The sequence below is a fragment of the Dasypus novemcinctus genome, chromosome 11 (genome assembly GCF_030445035.2).
Source record: "Dasypus novemcinctus isolate mDasNov1 chromosome 11, mDasNov1.1.hap2, whole genome shotgun sequence".
Classification (NCBI taxonomy): Eukaryota; Metazoa; Chordata; class Mammalia; order Cingulata; family Dasypodidae; genus Dasypus; species Dasypus novemcinctus.
The window spans coordinates 58,865,942-58,888,918 of record NC_080683.1 but is presented as its reverse complement, the minus strand read 5'-3'; the positions used below and the strand labels follow the sequence as shown (position 1 = coordinate 58,888,918).

At 43.6% G+C, this 22,977-nt stretch overlaps 1 protein-coding gene across 5 annotated transcripts in view; it reads right to left on the bottom strand.

Annotated features, from left to right (window-relative positions):
- The window catches only part of NT5E (5'-nucleotidase ecto), a 109,450-nt gene extending 98,880 nt beyond the window's left edge, over positions 1-10,570 (bottom strand). For 4 of the 5 annotated variants that reach the window (XM_058307117.2, XM_058307119.2, XM_058307118.2 and 1 more), the window contains exon 1: positions 10,109-10,540. In XM_058307117.2, the coding sequence (XP_058163100.1) occupies positions 10,109-10,447 (339 nt within the window). In that variant the 5' untranslated portion in view covers positions 10,448-10,540. Of the gene's footprint in view, positions 1-10,108 lie in introns of all 5 variants that reach the window. The other variant, XM_058307115.2, reaches the window with a different exon arrangement.
- Between the last annotated feature and the right edge of the window lie 12,407 nt (positions 10,571-22,977).

Below are 22,977 nucleotides of genomic sequence, written 5' to 3'. Positions count from 1 at the left end.
TAAAAGACAAAAACATGACAGAAGGAAATATTAAGTTAGTGCATACTACATGGTCAGATACTGTTCACATTTTAACTCAATCCTTACAACCCTATTTTGTAGGTACCAGTATTTCCCCCATTTCACAAGTGGAGGAACCGAGGCGCAGAGCTGGCATTTGAACCACTCTGCCAAACTGCCACTAAAACAAACAGATGGAAGAGAGAGTATTATTCAACAACTCACTAGTTTCTTACAGGTTTCTAGAGTGCCAAGTAACAACAGAATAGTCCTTGTCGTTAGGAAGCTGAGGAGAGTGCACACACAAACACATGCATGCATCCATATATCCATACATGAAGATTCTGCGAACCACAGAGAGGGATATGTGTGATACCAACTAGGTCAAGACGCAAGCACACATTACCCATTCAGAACTGATCTGGCTCAGAGGGTGTGTTTCACCTACACAGTGTTGGTCTGGGGAAGCTCACAGGGAGATGACATCAACTGTATAAACAAGTGAGGGAACGAAAACAAGTGGGGTGAGGTAGTCAAAAATGTTCCAAGTGAAGACAGAAGCTTAAACATGAGGTTTAAAGCAAACACAAAGGAAAGAAGAGTTGATTCAAGAGCAGGGTAATATGCATGATACAGAAGAAAAAGTCTTTTTAATGCACAGAAATCAGTTGTAATAATATCAAACAGCCAATTGTCAGAATTTTGCAGCACATTTATTTAGCTAGTCATTAACACAGTAACAACTGGAAGTTGCAGGAAACCCTATAAGCCAAAGGTTAAAGGAACAGTGAGGTTTATTTTATAATGGGGCTCAGTTGCCAATCGCTCAGAGAAACTCAACAACATCCTTAAAATGAGAGGACTACAAATTGTTTAGTTTAGTTGAAACAGTGAGCCATTTCTGGTTTTGAGTTGAGTGGCATCCCATCAGCCTGGGCCAGGGTATGTGGGCCCTGGCAAGTGACCGTGGCCTTCCACCAGATGGCAGAAAATATCCTTGGCCTCAGCCCAGCTCATCTGCACTTTGCTGTTGATTGAATGAATGAAAGAAGGAACAAGTATTGCAGAGACAGCCTTTCACATTTTTCATATCAGGTGAAAAATTTTATAAACTATACATGTAAAATATGCACTTTCATGTTACATTTAGAATGAACTGTTCAACTAATTGGGGCTCAGAGAGGCTTAACTACATCTGAGGGGCTACAGGGCGCCAGTTAATGTTTGGATTATATGTAGAACCAATGAGTCAAGTGAGACAAAAGGGGTGTCAAGACAAATTTCAGAATCTAGTTATGTGGCTGTATAAGTCAGGGTTCTCCATGGAAACAGAACCAACAGGATATATAATGCAAATATTATGAAAAAATATTTTAGGAATTGCGTTATGTGACTGTGGGGGTAAACAAGTCCAGATTCCATAGGAATCTAGGAACGCTGATGAAAGTTTCCGATGAATTCCCCAGGAGAAGCTGGCTGGCTGAGGTAGAGATGGAAAGTCTCTCTTCTGACTGCTGAAATCATCAGTTCTCCTTTCTAAGGCCTTCAACTGATTGCATGAGACTTCTCTTGTTGGAGGCAGTCTCCTCAGTTGATTGTAATCAGCCACTGATGTAATCAAATTACTGATTATTGAAGTCCTGGAAATACCCTCACAGTAACAATCAGGCCAGTTTTTCCTTGACCAAACAACTGGACACCAAAACCCAGCCAAGTTGACACATGAACTTAACCAGCACAGTGCTTAAAGAAAATAAACACTGAAGGAGCTTACATAGCACTTGGATGTATTTGTGAGTAAAATTCAGAAAGCTGTGGTATGGTAAGTGCTTTGTTTGGTTCTTTCCAATCTTCAGTTAAGAAAACACAATTGCTAGGATGAGGATAGGATGAACTAAGGCAGCTTTTCTTCCTCCCTCTCTTTCCTGTGGTTGGTCTCTTCGAGGCCAGCTCTCAGTCTGGAACTCAAGACTAGAATCAAGAAAGTAGGAGTCCTGTGACCACAGCCACAGGAAGGGGAGGGCGCTGTTCAGATCTCTGGGCTTGGGGATCCAGAACCTCCTAGACACATGAAATTTCTGAGGTCTTAACTCTAGGAACAATTACCAGCTTTCTTGACCTTTTAGTTTCAAAAAATTTAATGGACGATTTCTTAGAGCAGTTTTAGCTTTACAAAAAGAGTGCATTCAGAAAGTACAGAGAGTTATCATTTATGGCAACAGTTTCCTCTATGTTAACATCTTGCATTAGTTTGTGGTTCTTCTGCTACAATTGATGAACCAGTATTGATACATTATTATTAACTAAAACCCATAGTTTAGTTAGAAGGAGATCTTGGTTGCATACAATTTGGGACAATAATGAATAAAGCTGCTATAAATACTCTTGTTCAGGTTTTTGTGTGGACCTCAATTTTCAACTTTCTTAGCCTCTTAAAAAATACCATTACCATCAGGATCTCTTTCAAGCTTCCCAAACCAGCACTGATAATTTGTCTTCCCACAAGAGGACTTTGTTATTCAAGATAAAGTAATTTGGAGAATTTCCTTAATACCAGAGATTTTTGAATATAAGGTGCTCCCTTCTTTCTTTCCTTTTCAAAAGATTTTCTTATGATAATATATATATATAACAGAAAATTTCCCTTAACTATTTTAAGTGTACAATTCGGTGATACTATTTACAGTCACAAATGTACTACTATCACCATCATCTATTATGTTATCAAAATTTTTCATATCCCCGAACAGAAACTGTACACATTAAGCAATAACTCTCCATTGCTCCCTCCACCAGACCCTGATAACTTGCAGTCTACTTTCTGTCTCCATGTGTTTGCTTATCTGAGCTATTTCACATAAGTGAAATTGCACAATACTTGTCCTTTTGTGTCTGGCTTATTTCATTCAACTTTATGCATTTGTTAACGAGGTTCCTCATGTTGTAGCATGTATTAGAACTTCATTCCTTTAATAGATGAATCATATTCCATTATGGCTGTTAAAACAAACACCAATATGGAAAATAAAGGGAAGTTTTAACACACAAAAATAAACAAATAAAACATATACCATACAATGGGTTAGCTTCACATCAGCAATTTATTGGTTCCTTTCTGAAGCTAGAAGGCTTGCTTCCTCTGGGGTTTGGCATCTTCTGGCTGACCAGCAATCTTTGGGGTTCCTTGGCTTTTCTGTCACATGGCAATGCACATGGCATCTTGTCCTTTCTCTTCTGTGTTCCTTTCACTGCCAGATTCTGGCTGGCTGCTGCGTGGCGCTCCTTTCTGTTCTCAATTTCCTTTCCTTATAAGGACTTCAGTCATCTTGGATTAAGGTCTATTCTCATTCAGCGTGGGCACACCTTAACTAATAACATCTCCAAAGGCTCTATTTACAAATGGGCTCACTGTCGTTTGCAGTGGACATGATTCAGTCCCCAACAGTTGCATTAATTCCACCTTTTGGCTACTGTGAATAATAACACTATGATCACTGCTGTGCAAAGATCTGTTCAAGTCCTGGCTTCCAATTCTTTGAATTATACACCTAGAAGTGTTCTCTTTTCTTGGGAATTATTTTTTTTTTGGGGGGGGGGAGCAGAAATATGCTTTCTGTTTGTACATGTATGGTAAAATGAGGGCCCAGTGTTGTATCTTCTACAGACCAGATCTTTTAGTTCTAGAAACCCCATGCTCATCTGCTGGGATTTCAGTAGCATCTGCTTTGCTTTGTTTATCCCCTCTCTCTTCACAGATCTCACCTGTACTGTTTAAGAAAGGCTCAGATGGGCATTGCCTCCTCTACTACCTACTGAAGAGAAAGTTTCCTCCGGGAAGGGTCTTAGTCCCTGTTGCAGCCTCAGCACTTAGCACAGAGCCTGGTAGTGCTTGATGAATATTTGTGGATTGAATTTAAAGATGAACCTCAAAGACAGTAGGCCATGAAAAGCAGATACGGCTCAAATGACTGAGCTCCCACCTACTATATGGGAGGGCGTGGTTCAGTTCCCAGTGCCTCCTTGAGAAGATGAGCAAGATAGTAAATTGACACAACAAGATGATACAACAAAGCAACACAAAGAGGAAAGACAATGAGAGACTCAAGAAAGCAGGGAGCTGAGGTGGCTCAAGTGATTGGGTGCCTCTCTCCCACATGGGAAGCCCCAGGTTCTGTTCCTGGTGCCTCCTATAGAAACTATGAGCAGACACAGAAGCACACAGTGAATAGACACAGAGAGTAGACAGTGAGCACAAACAATGAGGGGGGAATAAATAAATAAAATAAATCTTAAAAAAAAAAAGACAGCAGACTTGAATCTAAACTCATCATCCTTCCATTTCTTAGACTATGATTTCTGTTAATACTGATAATAGAGTAACACTCCACAGAAAATCCTGGGAACCTCTTAATCTGGATACAGTGTCCAACTGGAGATCCCTGGAACAAGAACCAAACTATCCACAAGGAAACAGCTGCTGTGCAATTAACTATAAGGGGAAAAGAAATGGAGTTGTCAAGCCAATTTAGACTTGTATGTAAAATTAAGTCCAAGACCAACCGATTTACGTTGACAGATTAGAAGTAAGAAAAAGGGCAGGGCAGGAGCTGCTAATAGTTAAGGCACTGAGAATTGGCATGCAACAGACCACCTCTCCAACTCCCCCATCTTGGAGAAGAGGAAATGGCTGCCCAAACCCACATAGCTAATGGGTGGTAGAGCCAAGAAATAAAACTCAGGTGTCCTGACATTGCATCCAAATCCCCTACCCTAATCCTGTCTGCCACTGCCCCATGGGGTCACTGTATTTATTGGAGCTCAGAGAAAAGTTCAAATCATAGGCAGTAAACCTGGGCAAAGCCTTTAGGTTTCATTTCAGTGCTTGCAATAGCACACTTCGGTAGGAGAATCCAGGCCCCTATGTAGCAGTATCAAAGCCTGCTAACTTGCAAGGTGCCTTGGCTTGAAAATGCTGAATCATCCTTTGATTACAGGCTCTCCTGAGCCACCCCTACCAGCAGCGGGTAAGCACAGTCAGCACTCATTGACCTTTCCCACATGCTAGGCACTCAGCTTAGCACTTTGTGTGCCTTATCATCTCATCGCCACAACAACCTCTGAGGTGGAGTCTACCATCACACCCTTCTGCTGGAATCTGATGAGACACATGGGAATAAATAGGGGTCTAATGAGAGTAAATAACCTATTTGCCATCCATAGCTTCTGAGTGGCAGAGACGGGACTTGATCGGAGACAGACTCACGGCCATGTTCACCCTCACAGCCCATGCCACACTGCCTTCCTAGGGGAAGCTGGCTCCTGTGGATTCAGGCTTTCTTCCCCCCTTACCAAGGCTCAGTCCTTTTCACCTCACACCTAGACTCCTGCCCAGCCTCTCCCTCCTGTCTTTTTCTCTGGTGTCTTCCCTTTCCCATCCATTACTGTTCATCTTTCAAAATGGTGATTTCTCTGTGTCACCCTCTCCACTTAGAAACCTGCAGTTTGCCCCCTTCCCCACCAACAGAAGAAAATGCAGACTTCTTAGGGTGGCCCTTAAACCTTACACAACCTCATGATAGGATGCCTGCCTCACTTGGGGCCAGGTTGGCTGGTAACTAATCCCAAGCACCCGTCTTGCGTCTTTGCCCCGTTCTCTTGCCCCTTCACTGAATTGAAATGTTTCTTAGGACTCCAGTTGTTCAGAGATGTAATGAACCTCAGCTGCTCTAGCTCAACCCTCTTATTTATAGATGAGGAACTGGTGACACAGAGAGGTGAGATATAGCCAGAGATAATAAAGGTATGAGGACGCAAAAGGCAGAGAGAACAGTGGAAATCCCTGAATTTCAGGTGAGGAATGCTGGAGTTGTTGTGCTACAAATGAATAAAGTCTCATATAAAACTTCAAATGCAAAAACCCGTAGGCAAAAAAAAAAAAGAGATTAATTTGATTACATCAAATGAAGGATTTCTGTTCAATGAAAAACATTATGGACAAAGTTAGTAAATATAATCAGAAGATATTTACAATGTCTAAAACTGAGAACTTAATACCACCCAGAACTTCTGTAAGTCAAGAAAAATAGAGCAAACCCACTTTTTAAAAAAGAGCAAAGGAAAATGGCAAAGAACATGCAATTACAGAATAGGAAACTCAAAGGCTAACAGACATATTAGAAGATACCCAAATTCACTAGTTATTAGAAAAATAAAAAATTAAACAATGAGAGGTATTTTAAACCTATTAGAAAGCTGGATAATGTGACAATATACGAGTAAGGATATGGGGATTTACAAGCCCTGCTGCAGGGGAGGGTGGGGAGAAAAGAGGTCTCCAGTCATCCAGGAAAACAATCTGGCAGTCCTTAGTCAAATTAAGTTCACATATATCCTGTGCACAACAGTTCTGCTCCTGGGTATGTAACCCAAATAAATCCTCACACAGAGGAGATTTGCAGGAGGACATTTGGAGCAGCATAATTTGTGGCAGCAGGTTGCTGGAGGCAGTTTCCAAACCCATGCCCAGGAGAGCAGATGGGTAAAATAACATAGAGGACACCGAGAAACCTGATGCAGCAGTGATATACACAAATGTACTAGATGTACCTATAGTGAAATGGACGAATCGTAAAAGTAGTACGTTTAGGACAGAAGTAAAATACAGAAAAGTTGAGAAACAGGACTATTTACATTATTTAAAAATGCAAGCACACAAAGCAATAATATAGGTTTTCAAGTACAACATAGAAACAAAATGTTATACTTCAAACATATGGAATGGTTACCTATGCCCTATGTGGGAGGTCGGGAAGGGTAACAAAAGGAAACTGAAAAAGATCCTAGGGAGGGTTAAAGGCAGGGGTTACCCTTATTACAGCTGGCCAGGCATTTGTTAAAGTGAAGTAGTCTTTTGGACACTAAGAGCCAGGGCCTCAGATTCAGGAGGCAGAGGAGGCAGCCCCTCTGAGGGAGCTTGAGATCTGCTCAGAGTATATACCTCAGTGCCCAGAATCCCACCTCTGGAGATGAATGCCTTTGGGTTTTGCATTTTGGGGGGATTTCATAAGGCCACTTAATGAGTTAATAACGTTTTGATAGTTTAGAAAAATAGGACATGGAAAAGATGGTGGTAGGAGCCAGGGGAGGGAGCTATATGGTGTCCCAGGCTGCCAGAATCAGACAAACTGACATACACAAAGCCAAACCTTCTGTTCCTCACAATTTGGGGGGAGGGGGTAAGGGCACAGGACATTAACTTTTATTGAGCACTTATTATGAGCCAGCAGAGTGCTAGAAATTTTTACATGTATTATCTCAGGTATTGCTCACAAAAATCCTACATGGTGGGTGTGATCATTCTGTTTTACAGTTCAGGAACATGAGGCTCAAAGAAATTGATCAGGCCAAGGGCACACTCTTGGTGCACCCTGTGCTATCTTTCTTGCCTCAGGAGACACCAGTCTTTCCACAGAGACAGCTAATACCAGCCAGCGGCTTGCTGTCCACTCCTCAGACTTTTCTGCCTGGCAACGGGGTCTGTGGCAGGAGGGAGTGAGGGGAGGGGTGGGATCTCCAGACTCCCAGCTCTCATTGGGACATAGCAGATCTCCTAAGTGTTCACCTCTTGGCGGCTCCTGCCCTAGGGGATTCTTGAGGGTTAAGGTAGATTTGAAGGACTTCTTCTTTGACTGCCCAGAACCCTGAGCCCTCAAACATGGCTCCTGTAAACCTGGCCCAGGTTCCAGAGAACTGGAGATTCCTTTCCACAACAGTCTTCATACTGACATGAATCTCCACCTTCCCAGAATTCAGAATGTGTGTGGCTGTGGAGGTGGCGATGGGGGGCGGGGGAGCAGTGAGGGAGCCTCAGCAGATCAGCGCCCTTCAGGGTAGTAAAATATAAGCAAAATGACAGCTAAAAATCTCTTTAGAAAAAAAATACAGTAGAGTTTTATCACGTTTTAGCATTACAAGGACTAGGATTTATGCAGGCCAGATCATGTTTGTCAAAGCCCCAAACTGCTCGGAGTAAGCCCAGGTGAGATGTTATCAGGAATGGTGCCATTTAGTCTCCTCCCCCTCTCTACCACCAGCCAATATTATTGAAGTAGTCTGTTTTTCCTCAGGCCCCAGGTCAATTATTTTGAGTGAAATTTAAAAGTAAGTAATTCCATTCAAAAAAAGTATTCTAAACATCTCAGGTCACAATGGGCTGTGACTTGTAGCAGATTGCCCCAGCCTCACCCAGAAGTCCTGTCATAAATACTGGGTGCAATGATTAACATCACAATCTCAATTTGACTTAGGGAGAAAAAAAAGTATTATCATTACAGGAACCTAGGGAATTCTCTAATTTTTTTTCCACCTGAAGTTGGTTATACAACTATGGAGAAAGTGGTGTTGTAAAGAAAAGTTTACAAAGTTGTGGTTTATATGTGAAATCAAAACAAACTCATGTAAGGTTTATTCTACCCTTCTGGGAGGAAATGGAAATGTAGGCTACTAACAATTTAATTCAATAAATATTTATTTTGTCATTAATGTCATCAGGCAGGTCTAGATGTGGAGATACCAATGCTAAGGGACCACAGAATTCTTGAGTCCCACAGTTTTTCCATGGAGTCCAAACACACTGGAGAGGCCCCAGAGGAACTCTGGGGTTTGGGGATCCTGTTGACTTGCTGCTTTGAGTGTCACTGATAATTTCAAAATCAACAACCAGAATGGAGACGCGCTCTCTGCCCTTCTCTCATCTCTCTATAATGAGCTGCTTTCTTAGGGGTGAGGGGGATGGACCTCCTCCCCCACAAAAGCCAGGCTGTTCCCTCTTATCTTTCTTTTCTTGTTCCTTGTCTCCCAGATTCCAGGGGGAAAAACGTGGCATTGTACTCTAATGACCTCCCACCGACCTCTGCTCCTAATAAGTGTCCTGTAAGTCTTCTGTAGCCCAGCCCAGACCACACCTCTCCTTTCCTTCCACACACACAGACTTGGCAGATTTCTGTGGACCTTGGTTTGTTTTTCCCCTTTTAAGGCTCCAGAGCTTTGTTATCTCCAATTTCTCTAGTTTTGCTAAATCCCTTTAACATCACCTTTTACATAGGGTTGAACTTGGGTAGGGGCTTGATAAACAAACAAACATATATGTTTCTGTTGTACTTATTTTTATTCTGTGGAGCCCTCTCTGCCCTCATACTCGAATTCAGTCCAGCAAACAAGGAACAGATTTAACAGAACATTTAGAAGCTTTGACTAAATTCTCCCAAGCTGGACTCTCTTCTTTAAGCTCTGCTACCAAACCAATTTTAATGGAATTTTATTCCAATATTTAAAATAAATCCTTTGAAACCACAGTTTTCAGCCTTTTGGCCCTTTCCAAAGTTTATTTGTTTTGATTTGAAGCCTATACCATAAAGTCTGGTAAAATAAGAACTAACATTTATAGAGGCCATACAATATGCCAGGCAACCCCTTGAGGTAGACACAATTATTATCCTCATACTATAAAGGATGGAACTGAGGAACAGAGAAGGGACATAACTTGCCCAAGGTCACACAGCCAGAAGGTAGTGAAGAAGCAGTCTAGTCCCAGGGATGTACGCTTATCTTGCCACAGCACGGGTGAAAAAGATGTGTCCAAACTCACAGTGTCCTAACTTTTTCGAGCTTAATTAACTCAACCTCTGAAGTTCAGTTTCCCGTTCAATGAAACAAGATAAGGTATTCTTGGAAAGACTGAGCCGAAAGCTAGGAAGATGCCTAATGAGTCTGGCACTCAATTGTCTATTCCCCCTCCGCAGCCCAGATGAATCCCCTGCTAAGAAGGGACTGGGTTCCGGCTCCTCTAAAAGCCCCATCACGTAACGGGGCCCCCATTACATCTGTCATGTGAAAACGAATCATCTAAGGGACTTCTCTGTCTACATTTACCTGGCACATTCTAGAGGGGCTCGCTTTAGGCCCCTATCTCTCTGCGTCCCGGTCCTAGGCTTTCCTCCCGGTGCCCCGCGGGGCTCCTCCATCCAGGCTTCTCTCCCGGCCGGGGACTCCTACCCCGGGGGCTCTGAGCCTCCCCGACGCAGCGCGCCCGGGCTAGCCGCCGTCTTACCATCGCATCGTAGCGCAGGGCGTTCATGAAGTGCACCACCTCCGCCCCCTTGTACACGGTGAACCAGATGGTACCCTGGTACTGGTCGCCAGCGTCGAGCAGCAGCACGTTGGGTTCGGCGGCGCGGATCTGCTTCACTTTGGTGAAGAGCCGCGCCACGCCGCCCACGCAGAGGCTGGCGTTGACACACTTGCCGGAGTCCTCGCTGGTCTGCTCCAGCCGACTGTGCACGTCGTTGGTGTGCAGAATGGTGAGTTCCCAGGCGCCGGCCGCCGGCCACAGCAGCGCGCCCAGCGCGAGGAGCCGCAGCGCGGGCGCTCGCGGGCCTGCGGGACACATGGCTGCAGCGCTGGAGCCCGCGCGAGCGCCGGCGAGTGCGGGCGAGCGAGGGCGGGCGCCGGCGGCGGACAGGCGAGCGGGACGCCCGGGCCCGCCGGGGCGGGGGCGGGGCCGGGGCGGGCCCTTCTCGCGCCTGGGGGCCGACCCCGCGGCCAGGCGCACGCCCGCGCTGTCACCCGAGGCGACCCTGGCACCCGGGCCGCCCGGGCGCGCCTGGCTGCTGGCACCCGCTTCCTGCAGGAACAGTCGGGAGGTTGTTCCCGGCGGAGAGCAGCGCACGGCCGCGATCTGGGCAGGACAGCGGAGCCTGGGCGCCTGCAGTCCCACCGCTGGCGGCGCCTCTTTCGGAGCGACGAGGACAGAGGTGAAGGGGTCCACCTCGAGTGCTGGTCCTCAATGATTTTCGCCTCTCCTGAGGCGCGGATTTTTCCGAGAGGAATGAATGCTGGTCTTGTGGCTGCGGGGCGCATCACTCGAAAGAGAGAAAGAAGGAAAAGAGAGGAGGCTGAGAGAGAAAGGAGATGAGAGGAGAGTGGGAGGCAGGTGAGAGGAGCGCTTTGCTCTTTGGATGTGGGAACCAAAACCGGATTGTGAAATGTGGCGGTGTGACGGCTCTCCATAGGTTTGAGAATGCAGAACGTCTGGATTTTTCAGATACAGAATCCCAGGAGCGAAGGAGTCATTCGAATCCAGTTCCTCCTTTTTTTCTCGATTAAAGCCTTAGCGATAAAACTGCGGCACGTGGACAGCTCCTGAAGCAAAAACGGGCGGTGCGGGGAACACCCGGCTCAGTGAGGACGTGATGCTGCCCTCCGTTGTTTTTCTAGTCGCCTTCTCTTTCTATTTTATTTTCTAGGATTTAATAAAGATGCGTGCTCCCTCTCCTCCCCTTAACCCACCAGGTGTTAATGTTAAGCTTTTTGACAAGAATGCCAGTAATAACGAATCCATACAATAAGCAAGTCATCGTTCTAAAATTGCTGCAGAATTTCCCTCCAATTCATGGATTGAGTCCTGAATTTGAATGGAGATAATGAATAATCTAGATGCTCTGGGAAGGGAAGGGGAAAGAGAGTTGTTTTGAATCCCCCACTAGGTGTTCCATGATATATCTTACGTGGAACAACATGTATAATCCTCATACTCTTCCAAAATGCGTCAAACCAGCATGCTCTTAAAATCTGGGATTTGAGGCTGTCAATGGAGAAATAGCAAACTAAGCTGCAAGGCAGCAATGGTGTTTATTTGGCATCTTAGACTTGTCATTCAGGGAGCACAGATTCAAGTAGTAACCCAAATCCTGTCCCAGTTTTGGCATTTCCAGGCAAAAATTTTTAAATAAAAAGAAGATTGTGGTTGTTGGATACTTGGGATGCTCCAAATGTCCTTCAGGTTAGACAGCTTTCTGAGCTCTTTATCCTATGGTTTATGGTATCCAAATGTTCTGAGGGTTTTTTTTTCTTCCCTGTTCTGAGGGTTTTGAGGAATGTTGTTGCTTGAGGCTTTGACTACTTTGGCATTTGGTGATAACTGGTTGATATTTGCACGAACAGTAACCTCTGGAATGACCTCTGGACTCTTTTTTAAATCTCTTAGCCATAGTAACTCTGTTTTATTTCTTTTTACAAGGCTCAGAGTGTAAATCCTTTAACTAGGTAAGGCCAGAGGCTGCAAAGATTGACAGAGAAAAAGGCTGGGACCACACTAAACCCTTTTCCCTAAGAGTACCTCTAATTCGTGCTTAGCAAGGTTTTGCCCCCTTTCTGAGTCTGCTAGAAGCAGACAGAGGACCTGGTAGATTTTTTTCTTTTCTTTCCCCCCACACCCACTTTTTATTTTAAATAATTTTAGATTTACAGAAGTTTGCAGAGATTGTGCAGAGTCGCCACACACCCTCATTTGACTTCCCTTAAGGTTAACATCTAATATAATCACCAAAACTAAAAATTGACATTGGTACACAGCTATTAACTATAGTTGTCTTTTATTATTTTTATTTTTATTTTTTAAAGATTTATTTTTTATTTCTCCCCCCTGCCCCCCCCCCCAATTGTCTGCTCTCTGTGTCCATTTGCTGTGTGTTCTTCTGTGACCGCTTCATCCTTATTAGCAGCACCAGGAATCTGTGTTTCTTTTTATTGCGTCATCTTGTTGTGTCAGCTCTCCTTGTGTGTGGCGCCATTCTTGGGCAGACTGCACTTTCTTTCACGCTGGGTGGCTCTCCTTAGGGGGCACACTCCTTGTGCATGGGGCTCCCCTACGTGGGGGACACCCCTGCATGGCAGGACACTCCTTGCGCACATCAGCACTGCACATGGGCCAGCTCCACACGGGTCAAGGAGGCCCAGGGTTTGAACCACGGACCTCCCATGTGGTAGGTAGATGCCCTATCCATTGGGCCAAGTCCGCTTCCCTAGTTGGCTTTTATTTAGAATTCACGAATTAGTCCCCTAATGCCCCATTTCTGTTCCAGGATCCACTCCAGGACACCACATTGCATTTAGTCATTCATATCCTTAGTCTCTTCTAATCTGTGACAGTTTCTTGGTCTTGCCCTGACACTTTTGAAGTGTACTAGTTCAGTATTTGTATAATGTCCTTCAGTTTGGGCTTGCCTGATGTATTCTCATGATTATAGTGAGGTTGTGGATTTGGGGGATAAATTCCACAGACATGAGGTGCCCTTCTCATATTGGGAGTACACAATAGCGACATGACTGATTATTGGAAACTAGTAATTTGTTGCTTTTTGGTTTTTAAACCTGGGCCACTATGACAGTTCCAAAATTCCTGTCATGGTATCTGCTACCAGACACCTGCTTCAGCATCCTGTCTATGCTACACATTTGCTTACAGATCTTAAATGGCCTTTGTTTGTTTATTGGCTCAAGTTCAAACTTTACAACTTGGTTTTTTAAAGATTCACTATTTGGCCAACTTTCCCTCTGACTTTCCCTCACAGAGTTGGTGTTTCCTCTTTCTCTTTCACTATTCCCAGCCTGCCCTCAGGCCAAGGCCCAGGCTTCCTGTTCGTTCTAGCTAAAGTCCCCATCAAGTTTCTTTGGCAACTTCAGACAGCACTGAGCTTTCTTTTCTCTAACTTCCCGGTCTATTCCTACACTCTCACTTAAATGCAGTTTTACTTTGTTTCCCAAATGTTTAACATGTTGTCTTATCTCCACTGCAAGTGCTACAAACAGAGTAGCTGTCTCAGTAATGCAATTTAAGGAGTATTTACCTAAAATATACCTTAGAAACAGTGAGCAAGACACCAAAGAAGAACCAGGAAGCATCACAGCTCTCCCAGAATTGATAATGTAGCAGACAAAACTGGGCTACTTGTACTGAACAGCTAGAAATGTGTTTCTCCTACAGCACAGACAGCTCTGCATAAAAATCGGGACTTGATTATTCCATTGGTTGTTTAGACTTAAGAAACTACTAGGGGAAATAATTTTAATGCAGAACAAACTTAAAAGTTTCAATAGTCATTACCCTGGAAATAGCACAGAAATTGAGGCAATATGGTTCCAACATTTGAAAACTATCTGATTTGGCAAAGAGCTCACTCACATCATTAACAAACAATACATGTAGTGCTGAAGCTGAATGAGGTTTCAGTTTAATGAATATAATTTATATGAAGGTGAGAAATCGTTTAACAAGAGATCACATAGAATATTTAAGAACAATAAATTTATTGGAAAATAAATTAGGACATAACTCCACTTGTCAAATCATGGTTGAATTGGAACTGTAAGTTGGCCGTAGATACAAGAGTTCTGCAAAAATTAATGAAGACATACTGTGCAAATCAATTAGCTAAATAGAATTTACAATTAAGAGTGGTATACACTTTATTATTTGTAAATTGTATGACACAATCCTTAATATCAGTAAAGCTTATGAGAAATATGCATGTGTATAAATACATACCTTTTTTCTCTGAGAGTCAGTTGTTAAACATTTACCAGAATCACTGGAGTTTTGTAATGGATACTTTGCTTAGTTTCTTTATTATTTTTTGTCTTTATTTATTTATTTTTTAATGTTACATTAAAAAATATGAGGTCCCCATATATCCCCCCACCCCCCTCACCCCACTCCTCCCACAACAACAACCTCCTCCAACATCATGGGACACTCACTGCACTCGGTGAACACATCTCTGAGCACTGCTGCACCACATGGTCAATGATCCCCATTTAAGTTTACACGTTCCCCCAGTCCATCCAGTGGGCCATGGGAGGACACACAACGTCCAGTAACTGTCCCCACAGTACCACCCAGGACAACTCCAAGTCCTGAAAATGCCCCCACATCACATCTCTTCTTCCCACTCCCCACCCCTAGCAGTCATCATGGCCACTTTCTCCACCTCAACGCCACATTTACTTCCATCACTAATCACAACAATTCCAGAATAGAGCATCAGCAAGTATACTCCAATCCATACCCCACTTCTCCATTCTGTGGACCCTGGGATGGCTATGTCCACTCCACCTCTGTATCAAAAGGGTGCTTAGATTCCACTTGGATGATGGATGCAATTCTCCTGTTTGCAGTTGTAGGCACTCTTGGCTCCCTGTTATGGTGGTTGACCTTCTTTACCTCCCTGTTAGCTGGCTGGGGTAAGTCCAATAAACCAGAGGATAGGAGTTGCAAGTCTGTTGAGGCTAGGGCCTGGCTATCACATGGACAGTCCAGAGATTCAGGTCCCCTGAGTATACACGAAAGCCAGGCACCAACCACAGGTCCAGTCAAAGTGACAGGAGAGGCTTGTGAACAAAGATCACATCTGAGTCCAACTCCATCACACTCAGGACCACAAACTCCAAAGTAGGGCCAACTGATATGGCACTGAAGTCCATCTGCCATGACCATAGAAACTGTGGGCCTCTGTAGCCCTCAGAAGAACCAATACCTGGGGTTGTATCTACTTTAGCTGTCTCTGGGACTCTGCTGAGGTGTGCATAAGGGCGACCCCTCTGATGACCTCCCGGCTCTTTTTTGGAGACTCATAGCCATATAAACTCATTTGTCCTTTCCATTTCCCCCTTTTATTCAAGGTCAAAAAGCATTTTTAACTCCTGATATTACATGTAGGCTGAGATATTCTGCTGGTCTGAGTTGATCCTTTTATTCAAGTCGTTCTCAGCCACATCATCAGCTGGTACTTGGTAGTAATCCCTCAGTGCCAGGGAGGCTCATCCCCAGGAGTCATGTCCCACACTGGGGGGAAGGCAATGGATTTACATGCTGAGTTTGGCTTTAAGACTGACCGTGTTTGAGCAACATGGAGGCTCCCAGGAGGTAACTCTTAGGCATCCTGCAGCTCTTGGCCTAGTTCTTATTTCAGGCACACCGGCTCACCAGCATAGTCATTAGCATCAAGGGCTCATTGTTGGACCATCCTTCCTTATTGGTCTTAGTCATTGCACTTGGGGGGTTGTTGCTGTTCCATTAGGGAATGCGACAGAGCTCCCCTGGCCTTCTTCGTTTCTTTTATGATGAGATTTAGATTTATATCTAGTCACAAAATATTCATAAAGTACCCATTTCTCTGTCAATGTACCAAGACATTAGATTTATTTAGGTGGACTGAATTAAGGATCTGAAACTTGCTTTGAGGTGAATTGAGGGTGAAAATAGGGATTTGTTTGTCCATCGGCATCCTGTCACAATTGGGTTACTCTGTTAAAGGGTCAATATTAATATTTTCACTTTATTGGTGAGAAATGTGACCTGATGCTTAACCTGGTTAAATAATTTGTCCAAGATCATTCAGATAGTAGGCAGCAGATGGGTATCGGATACAATGGAATTCTAACACTCTGGTTACACTGTTAAGTCCTCACTATAATGTGAAAGGGTGATAATTACTATTTCCCTTTTACAGGTAATAAAATTCAAGCTTAACATGTCACCCTAGTTGCCCCAGGTTCCACAAGTGGACAGGTTTTTTGTTTTTAGGCAGTACAAAGAATTAAACCTGGAACTTGTACAAGGGAAGCAGGTACTCCACCACTGAGCTATATCTACTACCCATGGACAGGTTTGTTGGTTTTAATATTTGTAACTAAATTTCATACAAGGTGTTCTGTGCACTTAAAATGTTTATATCCTCCTGTCCCCCATTTTGGCATCTCAGACCCCCAAGGAGCAGTTATTGGTCTGGAGATTTCTGAAGAAGCGAAAGAAGCTTGGGATCTTCTCTTGCAGGTTTTGCCATGGTCTTTGTGGCCACAGGAGGACCATGAGCTGGTATACCCTGTTTATCAGCTAGGGTATACCAGTGCCTCTCAGTTCCATCCATAAACCACAAACAGTAAAGTGGGTTGAGTCCAAGACAACCCAGGATACACAGGGTCAGGAGAATGTATGGGGCATGAAGAGACAGGCTTGCTTGCATGGTCACTGACCCTGATAACTCAGCTCACATGGCATCCTTCTCTAGCACCCTGGGAGCAGGCAGAGCTTCATCTGTATGTAGACTCTGTCTCCACCCACTCAAGCCACCACAGCAGAAGTAGCAGCAGTGTCTTTCTTTCCCAGCCCCATCAGACCTTGCCCTCCTCATATGCTGGAGGCTCCCCACTTCCAACAGCCCAATCTTCTATCAGAGGAGATGTGGAATTTGCATCTCTCCCATTTCTTATGGGACCTGTGATGCCGCTCCCACAGGCAGGAGAACCTGTGATTCTTCCTGGACAGAATCTTCTGGGTGGACAAGTTTGGAAAATCACCTTTGCCTTCCAAGCTTCCTGCCACTATGTTAAACTTTCTTCTGTATTGCTAGGTTCTGAGACCAAAGGAATAATCACCAGAAAGGAGAATGGTGCACAGAAAAAGATTTAAGCCCTTATTCCATTTTATGCCTGAGGATCAATTTGATAGCTACTTGTCATTCTTTTTTTCTTTTAAGATTTATTTTACTTATTTCTCCCCACCCCCTTGTTGTTTGCACTTGCTGTGTCTTTAGGAGGCACTGGAAACTGACCTGGGGATCTCCTATATGGGAGGGAGGCACCTAATCACTTGAGCCACTTCCATTCCCTTCTTTGTTGTGTCTCTCATTTTTTTTCTTCTCGTGTCTTTTGTGGCATCAGCTTGTTGCATCAACTTACTGTGCTTGCTCATTACGTCAGCTTGCTGTCTTGTTAGTTTTTTCTTTAGGAGGCATCGGGAACCTCTGCTAAGTTGTGTCTCTCATTATGTTTTCCTTCTTGTGTCTTTTGTTGTGTCATCTTGTTGTGTCAGCTTGCCACACCTGCCCATCATGCCAGCTCACTGTCTTCTTTAGGAGGTATCAGGAACTGAACCACAGACCTCCCAAGTGGTAGGCAGGAGCTCAGTCACCTGAGCCACATCTGCTTCCCTACTTGTCATTCTTAAAAGGAAAACTGGAAGGCTTGTCCTCTGCTTAGGAGAAAGCAACTCAAGAGCTGCTTTTGCTCTGCAGTTTCCATTACCACCAACCATAGACTTTTATTTCCTAGCTCTTCAGAGAAGCTTTCAAAATGTTTACTCTGTACTTCCTTTGAAATACTCAATATGCTGGGGTGAAATTTTCTTTTGTTCTACTTTTCAAGTTTGCAGGCATTCATGCTTTAGAATTGGAGAGGATTCCAAACAGAGCAGTCAATGATTTAATAACAAATGAAATTGTATTTGGTGCCTTCCCTTCAGTATATATGCAATTCATAATATTTTGTTGATTTGAGAAAATCCAAAGAATTGGGATTGCCACATCTTTGTTCATTTATTTGGCAAGTATTTATTGAGCACTTAGGCATTCTGTAAGGCTCTGGGACTGGGCTGGAGAATAAGACACACCTACATCTAAAAGTCTTGCAGTTCAGAGAAGGCCAAAGGCCATGTGGAGTATGGATGTGGGAACATGTAGCTGGGCTGGGCCCCTCACCCAGATTAGGGGATAGGGGAGGCTTCTCAGAGGAAGTCACCCCTAAGCTGAGGGAGGTCTGGAGAAGCTGAATGGAAGAGGAAGTTTTAAAGCAAAGAACAGCAACATATAAAGGCCAGGGAAGAAACAGAAGGGTAAGGCCTCCAAGGGGGTGCAGAGAAAGTAAGACTGCTGGAGTGAGGAGAAACCAAAGCATACAGGACTGTGAGGGCCAATGCAAGAAGTTCAGATTTGCCCCTCAGTCAAAGGAGTGAAGACCTTGGAGGGGCAAGCTTGGAGGCTTGTGCCCGCTGGCAGAAGGCACAGGGGGTTTTTGTTCTTTTAAGCATAGAAGAGGTAACTCCCCAACTCAAACGTTTTTCCGATAGTATAGAGGCTTTTCTGAACTGAAAACTGCTCAGAGATGGAGCAAACCTCCAGAATCCTTGGCTGCAGAGGGAAGATAAGGAGCAGGACATGAAAGTTAACCCTCGAGGGGTCTTATGATGCTGTAGTGTTCTTCATCCTGCCATTCACCTCCACGGATCCAATGCGTGTTGCCTGGGATGCTGTCAAGGGCACGCCAAACTGCTGTGGAAGGAAGACTGTGCAGTGGGATATTTTGATTTCATGTAGTTGCTGATTTTTAACCAGAATGTCTATGAATGAGATTATAAAAATTATATGAATTTTACTATGTTGAAAGCAAATCTTTTGTTTTCCCCTGGCAGAGTTTTAAGCTCAAGAAGAGAAGTTATGTTTGGGCTGATAAGAAGAAGCCACAGGGGCCAAAGAATTGATAAGAATCTTGGGTCAAAGGCCAGGGTGTTAAAATCTTCCAAAGGCAAAAGCCTAGATTCTGAAAAAGTGTGAGCCTCCCCTTCTTCATTGTTGAATGCTGTTTTTTTCCCAAACAATATTTTTTCCAAATTTGGAGTTTTGTGTTACATGTCTTTTCAATTTCAAAAAGTGATTTTAAGAACACTGTATAACATGTAATAAACTTGGAAAATCCATGGGTTTACTTTAATTTTAAAGAAGAAAAGCTCATGTTTCATTGTATGCTGATGTGTGCCATTTCTACAGAATGCAAAATTGTGAATTTTGGCATGGCAAGAAGGATTTCTGCATCAAAACTAAATTAGCTAAAGCCTATGCCAATATGCAAATATGATAAAACATGGGATTTCAACTTCAATTAAAATGTGTGATAAAGGGAAAAAAACTGGTATCTGTTAGGAAATGGTTCTACCAGGACCCAGATGATCTGGAATTATATTAATGTATAAAAACATTTCCTCTTGAACTTTTCAGATAAATTTCCTTTTCTAATGAGTGATTTTTTTTCTTCTTCCTATGCTCTAGTTATATATTATAATTGTTTTAAATTGACTTCAGGGAGTTTGAATTCACCTAATATTAAGGTAATAGGTGTATTTATCCCAAGACTTTTGAGAATTTGGAGTTCTAAACTATATTTTTTTGTAATTAAAATATGGATCCTAATCATCTGAATTTAAACCAGATTAAAAAACAAAAGCTGTATTGCCTATATTGTTCTTTGATAATTATTGGAATTCTATTTATAGGGGTAGCTACAATACCAATTGGGAAAACAAATGTAATGCAGGACATCTGAGGAGTTCTTTTTTTTTTTCAGACATTACTCATTTGAGATTCCTTCAGCTTCCTTGTGGTTCTTCTAAAAGTTGAAACAGGCAAGCAAAGGACCCCATTCCAATAAACATGGAGAACTTCGTTATGGATATTTTAAAAACTGCATCCACGCCCTCTGACCCGAGGTCTCAGAGGTCTGGCGTTACCTGGGCTGACAGTGCGTTTCTGCTAGTGGGGCTCTTGCTGGGTCTGGACTGCACTGCTGCGTGTTTAGCGCTCTCTGGTCTCGGAGAAGCGAGGCCAGCATAAGGCCAGGGCCATTGATGGTGGCACTCGTGCTCATCTGCACTGAGGTACTTCCATGTCTCTTGTGATAAATCTTCTAAAACATTCTTGTTGGTAAGGTTACTAGGCCTGCTGGCTGTGATTCTGTGAAACCGTTTCTTGAGGGCTATGCAGTGTAGTATTTACAGGTCGTGGGAGACCTTGCTCCTAGCAGGGCAACTGGGCGCCTATGCCGGGAGCTGCCTGCCTTTCCTGACCTGCGAACGGGGTGCCTTGCTGCACTGGGCTGTGTCCTTGGGCTGATGGAGGTCTAGGAAGTTGTTGGCATGTGTCTTTTGGGGTCACTTCAGTATTGAGAGGAAATGCGTCCACATAGACCCTTTGCAGCATCCTCTGGCAGCGCTGCTCCCACAGGGATCCTGAGGCTGTGCCAGTGGGGAGTCAGGGATGGTGCCCACCAGCTGTGTAAATACTAGGGTCTCAGAGGAGACCCAGACTTCTTCACCTGCCCCTCTCACACCTGTGCAAATAGTGTTACTCTGACCAGCTGGGCCACTTCCTCCTCACCTGGCAGCTACATCTGGATGCCCCGCATGGCCAGCCCTTAGCACTGCCCAGAAGGGCAGGCTCGAGGGCCTGTGGCTTCACCAGCTTCTGCAGCGTGAGGCGGGGCAACTTCTGCTTCTTCTCCCTGGTGCTTTCGGGGAGCAGGGGTTCTAAAGAGGAATCCAGGGGGCTTAGGTAAGGGCAGAGTGCTTGGTTCTCTCCTCTCACGTTTCCATGTGTGTGTGTTTTTTCCCCCTGAGCTGTTTATTACTCAATCTAAGCTTTCTGAAGGTGCCACGGATGCTTTAATATACGATGTCAAGTGAGGGGGAGGTTGGGATTTCAGGTGGAAAACTGCAAAATTTATCTTCGATACATCTGTTTTAGAGAGTCGATCCCCACCCCCAGCCCCAATTCATTTGAAGAACAGAAAACCTGTGGGGGAAATTTTATAAAGTCTCCTTGGGATAGGGAGACAGAAGAGAGGTGGAAGAAACGCGTGGGCCTCTGGGGAGTCCCAGAGGAGCTCGAGATGGGGTGTGCTCAGGCCGCCTGGGGCCTGGGGATGGGGGGCGCCCCGCGGACCCCGTGGCTCTCCTCGCAGCCCCGTGCAGACGAGCTTAGCCAGTGGGCCACCGCCGAGAGGCAGGCCAGGGCCTCGTGGGGTGTGGCTGAACAGGAAATTGTTCCTTTTCTTTTTTTAAAATGACTTTTAAATACTGCTTTTTAGACAGTTCTATTGGTACTTTCTTTAAGCTTAAGTCAGCATTGTCTTCCAGTGTTACAGGCATCCTCCGCTCCTCATTGAACTTAACTGTGTCATATAAAGGGATGGAAAACCCATCCTGAGCCAGTTCAATGATGTGTAAATTCATACTGTTTTAATTTTTTATGCAATCTGATGAGTAGATGAGCTCAGATTTAAAATTCTTAAAAGCAAGTTTATTATAACAAGAATTTTTATGTATTAATATTGCAGTTTTCAATAAAGATTGATGTGTTGCATAAAAAGAAAATGTAATGCAGGAGGGTCAGGCCCAGGAAAGCTGACCAAATCATTTGATATTCCAGAGAAACCACAGGGGAGCCTAGTGACTGTCATGCCTTTATTACAGTTACTCAGGTAACCTGACGGCAGCTTGTTGAGGGAGGGCAACCTTTTGGGGGCTACTGGTTGATATAAGGGGTGAACGTGTGCAAGTAAGAACAGCACATTTTTTTTGGCATAGGTAATGAGCTCAATATGAGCAGTTACAGTTAATAAACTTGTCTATAGCCTATGTGCATAAATACAGGTTAGATATCTTGTCTCCTCTTTAAGGAGGTCCCATGGGGAGGGTCAGGTTGCTGGCCAGTTCAACCCCACCTTTCCCAGCAATCTACACAAATGACTAGTGGGAGGGACAAGTGGGCATTCCGTGTCCTCACAATAAATTAAAAATCTTGGAAGGTAAGGCCAGTATTTAAAGAGTTAAAAATGTATATATACTGGAAATAATGAAAATGCTTTAATGATTAAAGTGATAAACTCACAACTGTATGATTACACCAAATACCATTGATTGTACACTTTGGATAAATTGTATGTTTTATTAATATGAATCAATAAAATTGATTTGTTAAAAAATACATTAATATATATACCTGAATATAAAGATCCTGATATTACTAGGTATTAAATAACTGGAGCTAAAATTGACTTTTTCAACCAGAAGTCATATATGTCTTGGATTTATATCTATTAACTGATTATAGATGGACAAGAGAGTAATGAACACATTATTTGGACTAAACTTTTATTACGATTGGAGTGCAACTCAAAAAGCTTTGGAAAATGGTGGTGTTCTTTGAAGGAAGTCTGCCTATCTTGGCCTTTTAAAGTCAGCTATGGAAGCTTTAATTCTATTCACAGCAATATATTTTGCAAACTGGGACTCTTAACATTTGTAACCATCCAAACAAAAGATCTAAATCAATTGGATATCCAAAATGACATGCGTACTGCCTTGTCAAAGGCCACCATACTTTAATACTTTGTTATTCAAGCTAAGCAACACCTGCCTTCAGTCTTTAAAAAAATAAAATTTAACTTTACCTTGCCAACATTTTGAATGTGTTTTCTTGTTATTCAATGTATTAATGTAGAATACCTGTATTTTTAAATCAGAAATTTAAAAAA